General features: G+C 43.2%; 1 protein-coding gene across 7 annotated transcripts in view; it reads left to right on the forward strand.

The window, feature by feature from the left end:
• The window catches only part of SASH1 (SAM and SH3 domain containing 1), a 186,389-nt gene that overhangs the window by 139,587 nt on the left and 29,976 nt on the right, over positions 1 to 16,826 (forward strand). For 5 of the 7 annotated variants that reach the window (XM_075064031.1, XM_075064030.1, XM_032801031.2 and 2 more), the window contains 3 exons: positions 4,077 to 4,912; positions 11,378 to 11,455; positions 15,006 to 15,149. In XM_075064031.1, coding sequence (XP_074920132.1) covers positions 4,077 to 4,912; positions 11,378 to 11,455; positions 15,006 to 15,149 — 1,058 coding nt within the window. The remainder of the gene's footprint in view (positions 1 to 4,076; positions 4,913 to 11,377; positions 11,456 to 15,005; positions 15,150 to 16,826) is intronic. The other 2 variants (XM_075064032.1, XM_032801033.2) reach the window with 1 other exon arrangement.

Raw genomic sequence — 16,826 nt, forward strand, 5'->3', positions numbered from 1 at the left:
AATCAGGACTCTGCTCCTTTCAGATCATAATGCCCCCCTAACAGCCTCTGCAGACTGAACAGAAATCAGAAAAAGCACACATCACCCGCAACAACTCACTGACTGCCACTAAGGAACAGGGTCTTGCCTCCTTCTTTCTCCTCCAACAGAACTCCCACTCAAATGCCTCTGTTTACAGCTCTGTTTGCTGGCTCATGTGCCACTATTCATTAAAGTGTATGAGTAGGCTCAGTTACCACAGGATCTGTACTGGGAACCTGTACTGCTCAGCGTATTCATAAGTGATCTGGAAAAGGGGGTGAACAGTGAGGTGGCTAAATTTATAGACTATACAAAATTACTAATAAATCCAAAGCTGTGAAGAGTTTTAAAGGAGTCTTACTAAACTGGGTGACAAAATGGCAGATGAAATTCAGGGTTGATAAGTGTAAAGTAATGCAAACTGGAAAAAATAATCTCAGCTGTACATACCAAAATGATGGGGTGTAAGTTAGCTGTTACCACTCAAGAAAGAGATCTGGGTGTCATTCTGGATAGTTCTCTGAAAACATTCGATCAATGTGCAGAAGCAATCATAAAAGCTAATAGAAGAATAGGAACCTTTAGGAAAGGAATAGACAATAAAACAGAAAATATCATGCCACTATATAGATCCATGGCACACCGCACTTGAATACTGCATGTAGTTGTGTTTGCCCCATCTCAGAAAAGAAATATTTGAACTGGAAAAGGTGCAGAGAGAGGCAATAAAAAGGATTAGGAGTATGGAACAGTTTTAATACAAAGAGATTTAAGAAGACTAGGATTGTTCAGATTTTAGAAAACAGATGGCTATGGGGGAGAGATGATAGAGGTCTATAAAATCTTAACCGATGTGGAGAAAGTGAATAAGGAAGTGTTACTTACTCCTTCACGTAACACAAGAGCTAGGGGTCACCTAACAATGAATAGACAGAGGGTTTAAAACAAACAAAAGGAAGTACTTCTTCAGACAATGCAAAATCAACCTTTGGAACTCATTGCCATGGGATTTTGCAAAGGCCAAAAGCATAACTGGACCCAAAAAAGAATTTGATATCTTCTTGGAAGGTAGGTCCATCAGTGCCTGTTAAACAAGAAGGTCAGGAACGCAACCGCTAAACCTCCAGCTGCCAGAAGCTGTGTGACTGGATGGACAGGATGGATCAGTCAAAATTAACCTGTTCTGTTCATTCCCACTGAAGCATTTGTCACTGAAGAGAGGATACTGGGCTAGTTGGACCACTGGTCTGACCCAGTATGGCCAATCTTAAGTTCTTAAATAAAATTTCCCGTAGAAATTCCCTATGCCCACGTCAGGGAGCTTCCCACACGTAATTTTGCCAAAATTTCCTACCTGTTTCTGAAGAAAAAAGTGGCGTTCACTGCATTTCCAGATGCAGCTTCCCATACTTTTCGCACAGACTCTTCCATCCTGTTAAATTTAGATTTGACTGGGGAATGGAAGTTGATGCTGACTGAATCTATTGGTATTTTATCTTAATTTTTTTTAGTGGCTGAGTCACTGATGCTTGCTAATGCTCTGCTACCTTTTTCTCCATAGCCTTTTAAAAAAATCATATATATTAGTGTCATTAAGGCTCTATACCAGGCATGGCCAAACCGTGGCTCATGAGCTATATTCAGCTCTTTTATAGTTAAAGTGAGGCTCACAGAGCTCCCCACAACCCCCCGTCCCCATTTTCCACCTACCAGACTGAAGTGGGAGGGAGCTCGGGCCCTCTGCCTTACAGCAGGGGTGATGGGGTAGGGGCTTCTGTCCGTAAGTTTGGCCACCACTGCTCTATTCTATGGACTGACTCCGTACAATATCTGTTGTGGCCTGTGAAGCACAATACATAGTTTGTGAGTTGTTTAAATACATGTTTACTCAATAAGCCAGTGTAATTTGTCAACACTTATTCACTCCCATGAGAACTATTATTCTGTTACACTGGGAAAAGAAAAAAAGTAATTGAACCACTGAACAGTTCAGTGCAAGTGATGTTAAGATTCTTAATCAGATCCAGAAAATGCAGAGTTAAAGGGTGTCAAATCTGGCACACAACCATTCCTTAATTTATCTGGCTGTACCTTCACAGAAGAGAGGCAGATGTTTCAACTAATATATGTGCAGCAGATGTACAACAGAATGTACAGAAGATGAAACAGGAAGCCTCTACTCTGAATTTACAGCCTTGTATAGGCTGAGGCTAGACCTGCAATGTCTTGTGCATGTTGGAATGTATTCACTATTATTAGGATAGTTTACCAACCCCATAATTGAAATCAGTGGTCCAGAGTCATCCCTACTGTAACACTGTGGAAGCTACTTGAGTTATAGTGGGGATGGATAAAACTCTGGTTTACTTTTAAAAGGAACGTTTCACAACTTACTAAAAATTAATTCGATCTGTATAAGACAGTTCTGTGAGCACTTGGGAACACGTACAGCTGTGTGAATCACCTATATACATGCACTAACTAATATATTGGGCAGAGCTGTCACGTATGTGTGCTAGTTTTTGGCATTTGTCCCTTACTCAGCATCTGGCTTAAAAGATGCTCAGTAGAAAAATCTGAAGCAAATGCTCTCTAAACCCTTACACGTAAAAAGGAATTATGTTTTAAGTGTATTATTTGCCTCCACTAATCCCAAAAGCAGTCCAGGTCCCGTTCTTGTATCTTTGTTCTCACCATTATTTTAAAATAATATTTCAGTTTGAAAAATCATTTTTTCCACCTAAAATATGGAGAGCTGCTGAAAGCATCTTTTTTTTAAAGGGATGCTGACCCACAATTGGACCTACTCCCTTTCTCTCACAAATGCCTTAAGTAAACATCATGTAAATAGAGCTCGGGGCCACCCTCAGGAAGCTCTAGCCTTTCAGTATGATCCTTGGGCTCAGCTCCATACCTTAGAGATAAATACTGTTGGCTTGTAGCAGTACTGGCTATTGGAAATCTGAAACCAAGTGAGGATGTTTGGTGTAGTATTTGCTCTTGAGAATCGTGAATGCATTTCTTGCCCATAATGATCTCATTGTATTGCTGGTGGCTGAGTTCTAGGACCCAACAGAATGGTATGGAAGCCCCTGTGGGTGTACACATTTCTTTTAACACTTTCCTGCAGTGTGCTTTGCAAGAAAGAAGTGGGGAAGACTCCTGTGATTTTACTGTGTTTGGAGAATACATGTAACTTCTGATAAAATTCCCTCCACACTCAGTGCTTCAGTGTTTTCTTTAAATAAATATGTAAATATCAATGCATCAAAATCTGCAGTCCTCAACTGAGCAAACTTCTTTTAGAATTCAATGGGAATGTTGCTCAACTAAAAACAGCAGAATTTGTCCCATTGCCAACATCTCAACACCCAGAGCGACGACAAAAAAAAAAACAGGAGGAGCATAGTCTGCATATAAGTGATGTATTAGGACACCTGGGTTCTGGTCTCACCTCTGCCACTGACTTGCTTGGGCAAGCCACTTAACTTCTCTGTTCTTCATCTATCTCATCTGTAAACGAAAGAAAATTCTTTCTGCTCCTTCATTATAGCTCTGTGAGGTTTGTGAATGAAAAGCACTGTATAAGTGGAGAGTTGTTTTATTATTATTATTTCTAATTAATATAATAAAAGCGTGTGCACTCATTGACACAAAAAATATCTTCTGGGAAGAAGCATCTTGATTTCAACTTTTTAAAGGGTCATTACTGAGACCACTTGGAAGTCAAGAATGATGTTTAAAATGCTGAAAAGGTCTTGATAATGTCATTTTTTAAAATATTCTTTAAGGCTGCTTCTTATTTCAGTTATCCCAGAATTCTTGCTTTGCTTACGGAAGTGGGAACATTTGCTGCAAGTCTGTCCACCAACAAAAATGTTATGGGCTACTGTGAATCACAGTAGTCAGGAATATTTTCTCCATTTTAAAAAGTATCTGTATTTTGTTGTTATCTTAATTTAATGAAATGATTGGCCAGAGCACAACCTCCAGGAGAAGACTCATTAGTGAATAAGTGAAGATGACATATGTTTTCCTGCTTTTGTCCCCTGTAGGTGTGGCTGAGCACTCACTTGGCAGCTCTCCTGTACTGGATAACAGATCGGCACTTTACTCTGGAGTTCACAAGAAGCAATTCTATTTAGATGGCTCTTCTGAAAAGCAGCCTGAGGATGACTCTGACTCACTCACCACTTCTCCTTCATCCAGCAGCCTAGATACTTGGGGTGCTAATAGGAAGCTGGTTAAGACCTTCAGCAAAACTGATAGCCGTGGCCTTATTAAGCCCCCCAAGAAGCTGGGGACATTTTTTTCTTACCCAGAAGAGGAGAAGACCCAGAAGGTTTGCCGCTCTTTGACAGAGGGGGAGATGAAGAAGGGCCTTGGCTCCTTGAGCCATGGGGTAAGTACTGAAAGTATTTGCTTTTATGACAGCAGCAGGCACAAGCATCATCTCCTGGTGTCCCTGGAGGAGGTTCAGAGTGTCAGGAAGCAGATCCGATCAAAGAAAATGGATACTAACTATTCCTGTTCCAGAGCTTTTCTCTGCCAGCGTCCTGCCAGGAAAGGAGCATCCCCTGCAACTTGTGACCTACAGCTGCTCCGGCACAAAGCCAAAGGGGGAGGAGGTTGTGGTTTCCCAAACAGAAGGCTTCGAGGGCGCACCTCTGTCAGTGAGTTCAATATCACCTATGTGGTGGAGAGAAGCCTGTACAGTCACCTCAACCTATCACAGCTGGTGCGTCCCGTCACTGACAGGACCCTGAGCAAGGCTGACAGGCAGGACCTGCGGAGATGCCTGCTGGATGAGGATGAGGATGCCAAACGGAAGTGGGCTGCCACAGTGGACCGTTGTACTAAAAGGGTTCTCTTGAGAATCCACCAAAAGTCTGTGAGTCAAAGAGCTATCATGAAGGTGGCCTTCCAGTTCCTGTGAGGTTGCAGTCAGCATTGTTTCTGCTTTCTATCCCAACCCAAAAACTTTAGTACAGTGTTTTCCCCCCTCTCATTTGCTAATAGAAGTTATTAAATGCAAAACTGAGCTGTGGGGACAGAGGCCATTCTAGTCCCCAGTGAAGAAATTGGTATAATTTCTTTCAGTGTATAAAGAGAAGAGCATTGTCAGGTTTGTGGTTCCCATGTGCATGGAGTGACTCAATGGGAAAGAGCAAATTTTACCACAAAAAGCTTCTTTTAACCTATTCTAATTCAGAAATTGAGATTTTGGTGAAAAGAAAACCAATATGGAAAAAAAAATCCTGCTGTTTCAGAAATCAGTTCAGCATTCTTTAAAAGGAAATATTGTAGGAAATCTTTCAGATGGATGGAAGTTAAAGAAGCAGATTTTACTCTATCTCTGTTTCCTTCTGTCATCCATCCTGCTCTCATCCCAGCTCTTCCCCCTCAGTTTTCCTCTCAGTTGCTAACATAGTGCACTCCAGCTTTGTAGTCTTCCTCCCCACATACCCAGCACTCAGAGAGGTAGAGGGCTTTATCTGCATGCCTGCTTTCCTCCCCAGCTTCTCTCTCCAGCATAGAACCTCTCTGGGTCACTTCTCCACTGCCCCTGGCTGCTGCTCCTGCTCCCTAGCGTGTGATGGAGGTGATACCTGGGAATTTGGGATAGAGGGGAAGGGTAGCCAGCAGAGGAGTCGATGTTCCTGCATAGCAGAGATCTGGTAGGTTAAGCTCTACTCAGGATTCCAACCTCGTCCCTCTTCTTCCTGGTCACAAAAACCTATATTTGCCACAGTTCCCACTACCAGCCTTTTGAATCCCCTGGAAACTTGACATCAGGACTCACCAGAGTCCCAAGTGTTACACCATCTAGTCTGCTGTCCTGACAGTGCAGATTTTTTCCCTACTTAGGTTGAAGGGAAGGATGATTGATAATGTCTCTATACCCATAAGATTTAACAATCATTTAACAAGACATTACAGAGAAAATACTGTTTCTCACAAATTTTAGAATATCTTTAAGAGGCCTCCACATAAGCTTAATTTTTTAGGATGTGGTTTGTTCTCGATGTGAGAGTTACATAGTCACATCCCTCATCTCTCCAACTAATTGTCAGTCACCAGTAGTAGCTTGACCCTTGGTTGGTGTTCATACTTGTGTAATGCCGACAGGCCCTGGTCATTGGTGGGTGGGATCAAACCTGGGACCTCTGAAGCTTAGTGATGAGCCTCTACTGCATGAGCTAAAAGGCATATAGCTCTTAGCTAAGGGTGTAGCAGACTCATCAATCTCTAGCTGGGCTAGGTGCCACTAGAGGGGGGACAGAGCACCACACCAAGCAGGCATGGGTTACATGCTTCCCCTAGCTGAGGAAGTGCATACCGAGCTTCAGAGACTTCCCAGTTGATATCCCAGATGAGCTCCCACTTGTAACACCGACAGACCCGTGTCGTTGGTGGGCAGGATGGAACTTGGGACCTCTGGAGCTTACTGTATTACTCCTGGAGGAATATTGTGCCAAAAAATTAAAAATTCTGTGCATGATATTTTAAAATAGTGCATGTTTTATTTGTCAAAATAACACAATATAATCACGCCAGTTTCAATTAGCTTGGTAATTTATTTCAAAATACCTGTCAACAAGTATGTTTGAAACAATACAGACGAAAAAAGATTTGGGTAATTTTTTTGATAAATAGATTCCTTACCAGGCTTATTAACACAGAACTTTGAGTAATAATTTATTTAAACCAGTGGTTCTCAACCAGGGGTACATGTACCCCTGGCGATACTTGGAGGTCTTCCAGGGGTACATCAACTCATCTAGATATTTGTCTAGTTTTACAACAGGCTACATAAAAAGCACTATCGAAGTCAGTACAAACTAAAATTTCATCAGAAATGACTTTTTACTGCTCTATATGCTATACGTGAAAATGTAAGTATAATATTTCTATTCCAATTGATTTATTTTATAACAATATGGTAAAAATGAAAGAGCAATATTTCAGTAATAGACACTTTTTTGTATTTTTATGTCTGTTCTTGTAAGCAAGTAGTTTTTAAGGGGTGAAACTTGGGGTACACAAGACAAATCAGACTCCTGAAAGAGGTACAATAGTGTGGAAAGGTTGAGAACCACCAATTTAAACTACAATACAGCAACTTATTTCCTGCAGCCCTCAGAAGCATGCAAAGGCTTGAGGGAGTCAGGGACAATGGAGGAGCTGAGGGAGAGGGAAGGAGTCTGGGAGGGCTGTTGGGTGTGGGTGGGAGAAACATGGAACAGGTTTTCTGAGGGCACATCTACCCCTGTCCCCATGTGGCCCTACAGCGCACCATGCCCATATGGCCCTGCAGCCCCCAGCTCAATGCTGTCACCTTACTAGCTCCTGAGCGCCCACACCAGTCTATCCTCCTACTAGCCCTTCCGAACCCCAATCTAAGACCCTCCAGCAGCCCCAAGTGTCCCATTCTGTCCTAACCTAACATGGCTCTCAGCTAAGACTGTAGCAGTACTATTAATCTCTAGATGGTCGAGGTGCCACCAGAGGGGAACAGAGCACCACACCCAGCAAGCATATGGTACACTTGCATTTGGTTGATGGCCACTGTGGTAATACTTTATTTTGACCCAGTACAATTAACAGTTTCTCCTGACTATTCCACTAGTGCTTCTGTGTAGACTAGCTGACCCATCACTGCTACTGTCATGTTATTTCCAGAAATAGTGTTCTTGAATAATAATCTTTTATGTAATGACAATTCAGTTGATTGTACCAGATACCTGAAACACCCTTCTGCAAGTTCAATACTTGTGGGGCATATGCAGACTGACAAGATCCACATATCTTCTAAAGAAGTAGCACAATTATGCATTAGAAATGCCCTTTGATGTTCTCTTCTTGTAAATAGAGATGCCATCTCCAAAGGGAAGCTGTTTAATCATTTAAAAACGTGTGAGTAGTCTCACTTTGGAAGTCTTATTGTGGAACTCATTAGCTTGTTCACATAGATAAAATTAGAGAAGAAAAGGAGAGCACATCTTTCTTTTTCTTTTCTTTTTTTTTTATTTTTGGAATGGATTTTCTAATCAATTAGTTTTAAAGAAACTTCTTTTTAAAACAGCAGAAACTGATAAGATTCTCATGACCTTCAAGTACCTCCAATCCTTCTTCCTAAAATTGTAACGCTTGCTGCAACCTCAGGGAAATTGTAATGCCTTTGTATTCAGTGGAAGTGGTCACAGTCTTGTCTTGCCATTTGTTATTGTCGTTTATATTTATTTCAGTGACCTGGGCATGCCTGATGTGATTCAAAAATTTCAGTTTTTCATTCCTCCCAATATCCTAATATGTTGCATGACCATTCCATTGAATATCCCTCTCTTAAGGCTTTTTGTTTGGTACAGTATTACCAGAAATGATCAAAGTGCTATGAAAGGGCAAGGTAAAGGTTACAGATTTACAAGGACTTTCTTCTCTGAGAAGATTGCTACAACTACTACTCTGGCTAACTTAAAAGACATTGGCTGAGAACAATTCCTTAAGTTCTGTTCCACTGTCCTCTCTTCAGCGTTAGGTTATCGGTGCTCCTGGCGTTAGGTTAGAATGCTCCTGGCACAGAAGGTCCCATTTATGTGATTAAAACAGGGATGGGCAAAGTTTTTGGTCTGAGGGCCACATCAGGGAATAGAAATTGTATGGCAGGCCATGAATGCTCACAAATTTGGGGTTTGGTTGCAAGATGGGGGGGGGTGAGGGTTCTGGGGTGGGGCTGGGGACGAGGAGTTTGTGATGTGGTACACTTGCATTTGGTTGAGGTCTTGAGGGCTGGGACCAAGGGGTTCGGAGCATGGGAGGGGGATCAGGGCTGGAGCAGAGGTGCGAGAAGGGGTGCAGGTTCTGGCTGGGGGTGCGGGCTCTGCAGTGGGGCTGGGGATGAGAGGTTTGAGGTTTAGGAGGGTGCTCTGGGCTCGGATCGAGGGGTTTGGAGAGCGGGAGGAGGATCAGGGCTGGGAAAGAGGGTTGGGCTGTGGAGAGAGGCTCAGGGGTGCAGGATCTGACTGACGCTTACCTCAAGCTGCTCCCAGAAGCAGTGGCATGTCCCTTCTCCAGCTCCTATGAGTGAAGTGCCCCCCAACCCTGTGCCCCGGAGTGGGCCATGCCATGGGGACCCAGTGCCCCAGCTGGAGTGCCAGAGTGGGGCTGAGCCGCATGGTGCAGCCCCCGACCTGGCACCCCAGCTGGAGCGGGGCAAGCCCCAGACCCCGCTCCCCAGCAGGAGCTCGTGGGCCAGCTTAAAACGGCTTGCAGGCCAGATCCAGATCTCGTGCTGTAGTTTTCCCACCCCGGGTTAAAAAGTGCTGTGTGTAAAACAGATCTTAATGGTGATGTTTGCTGGTCTGGCTAGCGTATCACTTTTTATAAACAGTGCTTGAAAACCATTCTCACGGCTAGATTGTGAGTTCATCTTGACTAGTGTGACTAAGTCATTTGTTCTCAGCCTTTTTCACACACCTCTCCCTAGCTGACCTCTCACCTTGCCTCAGTACAGTTGCTGTCATCTCTTTTCCTGTCCATATTCTTTCTGCTCACTCTCTCCTTTTTTCCTTCGCTCTTTTTTTTCTGCTCGTCTCTTTTCTCTTCTCTTTGCTTTTCTTGTGTTCTAGATGTTACTCTCTTGTTTGCAGTTCCCTCTTTCTCCTCCCAACTCAGCAGAAGGCTGTGGGCTGCTTGGAGTAGGAGTGTTCATTGAAGGAGGTTCCATGAAGCTGGATCTCACATGATCTTGCATCCGAGTGCCGTGGGAGCAGAGGAGCAAAGACTTGGCCCTCTGGGCTTAAGTCTCAGTCTGTAGCTCTGCTCTTGTGGCCAGCTTTTTTAAGTGCGACTGAATGTGCAGGGAGAGAAAACTGATAGTTTTCAAGAGACACTTGCTGCTTTAACCATAGCCAATTTTGACAGGTTCAAGGTCATGCAACTTTCTTCATTCCCATGTTTGTTGTTCTGCTTTGTCCCATCCCACCTGATTAGAAATGAATGCGGTAGAACAAAGGTTTGTACTAATAGGACCAATTAATCTAATTGTTCATTGGGTGCTGTAATTTGTGGGTCTTGTTCCTGCAAATCATAGTCTCCAGGTTTTTCATTGAGTAGCTCTCAGCTGATTGGCGTTACCTATCTTCAGGCCTTTCAGCCACTCCTGAATGTTGGTTAGGCAAATCTGAAGAACTGAGAACCTGATCTAATGCCATTGATGTCACTAGAAATCTCTCAGTTGACTTCTTTATGTGTTGGATCAAACCCTAAAAACGCATAGCAGTGTTCTTCAGGTATTTTCCCATCCCTTTGTCTTCTGTAAAGAGATCATTTAAAACAGAAAACTACCTGTCTGTAAATCAACTACCGAATCTCACCATTGATACAAATAAATACTGATTGCTGCATCCTTGTTTCCCTAGGATGTCTCATGTGGTTATTGTCAGTGAAAAGAATCTAAAAACAGTCATTGGAACAGAGCAAGGTCACTACAGTACTGTGCCCCAATTTTTGAAGGGGGGAAACTGTTTTAACAGTTTGACCTTCTTGTATTGAAAGGCAGTAGTTGTATTCCCACTGGGTTCAAAGGAGCTAGTCCTATTCCAACTGGTACAAGAGCTTTAGAACAGGCCCATCAGCCAGAGCTGAACACTTTGTTTCTTGCTGTGGAAGTGTGGCTTTACTTAGTGTGATTGGTCGCTGTGTGGTTTTGTGCTCTTGGGTGGGAACCGGTGTCATAGTGCTGATGTTTTTAGGCAGGGAGATTATTATCAACAGTATCAGAGTTTTTGGCCAAGTCTGAGGAGCAGTGAGTGAGTCACTCCACTGGGCTAATTGTACCATTATAAATATGACCTGCTTTCTCTCCCAGCGGGTGATAAAGCTGCTTTGTACCACCAAGGAGGTGGTGAGAGATGCCTAAACTGGAGTCGTTGCTTTTGAAGAATAAAACCTTTGGTGGCGTATCCCTTGTGGACAGCTGAACTGGGGTTATGTTCCCTTCTACCCCCAGGGCCTGATTATGCAGGGTGATTAGCTCATCCGTTGATTTCAGTGGAAGTTGACGGTGTTCTGCTACTCCCAGGAGGTGCTCACTCAACACTTCACAGGACTGGGGCCTCTGACTATACGGATACTACTTTGGACTAGTATAGGAGAGGAGGCTGGAATGAGGTTGCCAGAAAGTTGGAAGGCTTACTGCATAAAAAGAGTGGACAAATTTCTCATCCTTTTTTCCATTTCCATCTTTTCAACACATTTGTGTTTTCAGTGATGTTCTCCAAATGGGGGAAGATGCTTGAGTGAGTTAATTGTTTGTAATGTGATTGTTTCTGTACTAATCCTGTCCTTTCCACAGAGAACCTGTAGCTTTGGAGGATTTGACTTGACAAATCGTTCACTGCATGTTGGAAACAGCAACAACTCTGACCAAACGGTGAGTATGAGGTAGGAAGGGCTGGATCTGAAATAGCAGGAGGCTCCTCATGTATGGTACTATGAAATGCTCCTTGGTAGAGTTAAATGTAGTCTAGTTCTATAATAGCAGTTTTGGGATCCAAGTAAGCAGCCCAGAGAGCACTTTTTTTTTTTTAACCACCCACTGCATTGGTTTCTCAACTTTGTGACAACCATATACTGTGAGTGTTTGTTTATATACTATACGTGAGAAGTAGTGTGATTAGGTGGTTACCGCACAGGACTAGGGGTCAGGTCTCTCATCTATTCCTACCTATGTCATTGACCTACTGCATCACCTCAAGCAAGTTGAGTGATATCTCTGCTTCACCACAGATGGAAAAACATCTAGTTTGTGACTAGGACACAAAAAGAAAACAAGGATGACCACTCTGGATTAACCAATGTGCCTTCAGTGCATTTGCAGAGTGCCCCATCTTAGGGGGGAGCCCCAACCACTGGAAAAAACCCCAAACAAAACTGAGTGGTGCGGCAGCCCAGCGAGGCAGTTTGCAATGCCACTTCCTCCAGTTTTGCCCAGCCACCTTCTGTGAGGGGTGGCCAGACCAAACCTGAGCATTGCAGGGTGGCTGGAGTTGGGAGGAACCACCCTAGCCTGAAATGGGAGCAGAGCACTGAGCTGGAGGGGCATCTGTAAATGACCAGGCTGCAGCCGTGCCACTTGTCCCCACCCCCAAGAGCAGGCTGTGGCCGCCTAGCCCAGCCCACTGGAACGTGCTGTGGCCACACTGTCTGGTCGGCCCACCAGAGCAAGCTGCGGCCGCACTGCCCAGCCTGCCGGAGCAACTCCAGCCAGGCCAGAGACATCCTACCCTGGCCCTCGCTAGATAAGGTGGGAAGAGATGGGACGGGGAGAGTGTGGCGGTCCTGGGATAGGGGTGGGGTCATGTGGGCGGTTGTCACAGAGGTTACTCCCTTGACTCCCAGCTTCTCCTCACAAAAAATTTCCCCACCAGTTGCTGTCCCAGCCCGTCAGGGTAAGCAGCTGGTGCGCTGGGACACTTGGTGTACTTAGGTTTACCTCCGTGCCTCCAGATGCTCAAGGTAAACAAACCATCTCGGCCCGCCAGCAGCTTATCCTGATGGCCCAGGAGCCGAAGTTTGCTGACCCCTGAATTATAGGGTTGGCTTATGAACAAGTCATAACATTTTTCCATTTTTACTTATCCATATTTGGGGGGGGTCAGCTTATAAACAAACAGTTTATGATGGAGTATATATGGTATTTCCTTTTGGTTGCAGACTTCACAACAGCAACTTTTGGATCAAAGTAATACATTTGTCAGTTTATTTTTTTATACCAAAAATAGCATCAAGAGGCTGCGGGGCGGACTGTCAACTTCGGTCACCGGCATTCTATAGTGACTTCCATCCAGCTATCTCAAAGCCTTTCACAGACACCAATGAGTGAAGGCCTAAAATATTTTTGTATGCATTTTATAGATGAAGCACTGGACCCAGATTAAAGAATTTGGGGGCCTGTGACTATGAAAATTGGGCTCCCCACCCCACTCAGACCCCTGAATGCCCCTTCTCCCTACCCCAGTCAGACCCTTGAATGCCCCTCCCACCCCACTGACCCCCAAATGCCCCTACTCCACATATACCCCAACAACGCTCTACCAGCCCCACTTTTCATGACAGCCTGCACAAACATCCTACTCACTGCGGCCCCAACTCCTGAGCCCCATCTACAGCAGTCTCCAACATCTCCACCCCCAACCTCATAGCCCTTCCAACTTTCCCACAGCCCCCCCAAGAACTCCCACCCAGCCTCTCACCCACTGTTGTTTACAGGCTGCAGCTGCTTCAGGGGCTGGGGGAGAGCAGCGTGGCCAGAAGGCGAGAGACTGTGTCCCCGCCTCTTCCCTTCTTGCTCTGCTGGCTGTGCTGCCTCTCCTTGCTCCCTTTGTTGAGGGGAGGGGCTGTGTCCGACCTCTCCCTCTCTATACCTGTTCATAAGCCAACCGCCTTCTCTGGTGCTTCCTTTTTTTACTAAAAAAAATTCAGCTTATGAACGAGTATATGCAGTATATTATAAATACTGATCAGCTCACTGTACCATTTATCCCCTCCAAGAACCAACTTTTACTATTTTAGCCTTGGTGTCTGCTAATTCTTTTATATCAAGTAGCTTAGATCAAATCTAAATAATAAAACAACTTATTGCCAGCATGTCTGATAATGAGGAGAGATTAGTTTTCTTGGGACTAGAGAAATCGGTACATTGTGATTTTCTTCCTTACACTTAGTTTATAAGCACACAATATATATATACGTTTTAGCTAGTAGTTTAGCTTTAAACTAGTTTGCAGTGTTTTGTTCAGGTTACCTTTTGATCTGGGAAACTCTGAAATCTAGATGTTATGCTTTCCCTTTTCACCAGCAGTGAGAAAGATACAGTATACAAGACTAATGCATGCAGATCAAGTCTCTAATTGCATTAGTTTAATGTCTTTTCAGAACTCACAAGACAAAAGGTTATCTTTAACTTGATGAAAAGAAGCAATAAAGTTAGCCATGAGGTTATCTTTGCAAAGGGAAAGGAAGGTAGAGTTGGTGACTGTCAGATTTCACAATGATTTTTAGAAGGAGGAAGAGGGTTTTTTAACTAGACCAGCTTTGGGGGTTTGCATGTGTATTGTCTTTGTTTTTTGTAATGATAACCTTTTTTCTAAAAAAAAAAAAAAAAAATATAATTCTTGTGGAAAATTCAGTTATCCTCCTGAAGGGTTATTGTATCATATTGGAGACTAAATTCAACCATTAAAGTGTGAAATGGGTTTTTGTCCTGCTTGCAGTGCAAATCTCAATGCTGCATAGGTGCTACTAGTGCCTCTCTAACAGAGTTGAATTATAATTATGTATTTTGGAAGGCATATGAAGGAATACTATGCTTTACAAACAGATTGTGGAATCAGTGCAGCCACTTAACCTGTGTAGTGGATGCAGCAACTGTTTTAAACTATAACAAACCTACATAACAGTTTAGAAGAGAGAATGCAGCTTATCCAATTGAAAATAGAATGGGAATTCAGAATTCAGGCAGAATGCAGTTATCCTAGTAAGTATTTGGATAGGATCACACGGTTAGCAATGTCTACTTTTGTGTAAAAGGGGTAGGGGATCTCTACTGACCAAACAGATTTCATGTCGTATCAGAAGATAGTGTTGCCTAACAGCTTGAATGTTCAGTAGTAACTCTAAGCGGGAGGAATGCCCTCTACTGAATCCCCAACCTCTAGGGCAGCAAACACGTTCTTATAATCAGGTCTGAGAAGCAGGAAGAGTAGATGAGAATGCTACAGTAGTTTATGCACTTGGTTTATTCTCAAGACCAGAAAAGAGAGTGTTTCCATGTTGAAGCTGAGAGCAGTGAACCAAACACCATGTCACCCCGGATGCCTTTTGCACTGAGCGCTGTAGTGAGATATAGCAGGGAGGCAGCATGGCAAGAATTTGCTCTTGTATTTTATTTTATAGACATAACCCCCTATTTTATTTTGCAGGGCAAAGAAGGAGACTTCATTTATAAAGAAGTGATCAAGTCACCCTCTGCCTCCCGTATATCTCTTGGCAAAAAGGTGAAGTCTGTAAAAGAAACCATGAAGAAAAGAATGTCTAAAAAATATAGCAGCTCTCTGTCAGAGCAGGTATGTAATGCTCAGAATGGACTGTACTTTCTAGGATAAAAACTATAGGGGATATTGATCCTCATGCTTCAAGGTATCTCCCAAAGGCCCAGCGAGGTCAGGAAGAAATTTTTCTGTGTGACTGTGTGATACAGCAATTCCTGTGTTCTTCTAAAACCCCTCACTTTGAAATGTCTTTTATGGAAACTTAATCATGACAATGCAGTCTCAGATCTCCTTCTAGATGACTGTTCAACAGAAGGAGATGACTGACAATTTTACACACCCTGTGTCGTATTTCCACCTCTGTCATTTTATTATTTCTTTGGATTTCTACAGTGATTAAAAAGAGCCCTGGCTCCTTATACAAGTTTAAAAAACTAAAACTAAAATGCAGCTGACACCCTAAACTGAACTCCCTATAAAACTCAACACATACAACTCCCCTCTCCTATTCAGAGCTAACCTCCATCCTACCACTCCCTCTACAGCAGCTTATGAAAATAGATACACCTTGTATCTCTTTCTGTCATTGCTTCATCACAGATTTGTGCAGTTCATTCTTAAAAGCAACCATAAGTGCATGCAGTTGTAAAGCTGTGCTTTGAATTTACTCTGGCCAAGGTAAATCTCTCTCCAAGAAAATCCCTTTTGGCAGACTTTATGTTCTTTGGTTTGGTGGATTGTCAAAGCGTCTAATGAACTAAAAAAAGATAAATCAGTCTTTCTACCTGAAATATGTAAGTAATTGCTTACAAAACAGCTGGGAAAGCAAAATTTTCTCTAATAAATATTACCCTCTAGTGGCCATGTAATAATTGGCAGCAAATTAGCATATCCTTGCAGTGTTAGACAGCTGGAGCATGCTATCTGGTGGACACAAACAAATATACCAAGTATCCATTTATCAAGAATCCTCTGGTGAGAGGTCTTGGAACAGTTTGGCTACATACTTCCAGCTGTTGTTTTTCTCTTGTCATTCACTGAACAGTACTCAGCTCTGATGCTGAGGGTCCGGTTCTAAATGTCAGCTCTTCAGGGCAGGAACCTTCTCTTTGGTATATGTTTGTGCGGTGCCTAGTACAGTGGGGCTGGGACTTTTAGGTGCAATTACAGTTCAAATTAGTAGTAATTGTGGATTTTTACCCCCAAATGAAGTGATCCATATTTCTCTTCCCGGAAGCAGGCTGATCGCAGGCTAATGCAAGTGATATCTATCAAGTCATAATTTTAACTGCTCTGGTAAATTTGGACCTGCTGCAGCAGAATAGCATGACCAGCTATCACACTTATTTAATTCTTGCAGACTTTGGAGTGGAATTTAACAGCTAGCCAATACAATTTTGTAATAATTTTTCTTGAAAACTTATTAGAAAGCAACATCAAGAAAGGGAGATTTGGTGTGGTTTTTTTTGCTCTCTTTCTCCCTTGTGCTTTATAGGCTGGTGTCATAAACAGATAGTAAAGCGTTAATGTCTCTTTCACCTGTAAGGGGTTAACAAACAGTGAACCTGGAACACCTGACCAGAGGACCAATCAGGAGACAAGATACTTTAAAAATCTTGGTGGAGGGAAGCCTTTGTTTGTGTTTTTTTGGGTTTTGCTTTGTTCTGTCTGGGTTCTGAGAGTGACCAGATCTACCTACAGGCTCTCTGATTTTCTGTTCAAGTAGAAAGGCGGTTTAGTCTTTTTGATTGT

This window comes from Chelonoidis abingdonii, chromosome 3 (genome assembly GCF_003597395.2).
Source record: "Chelonoidis abingdonii isolate Lonesome George chromosome 3, CheloAbing_2.0, whole genome shotgun sequence".
Classification (NCBI taxonomy): Eukaryota; Metazoa; Chordata; order Testudines; family Testudinidae; genus Chelonoidis; species Chelonoidis abingdonii.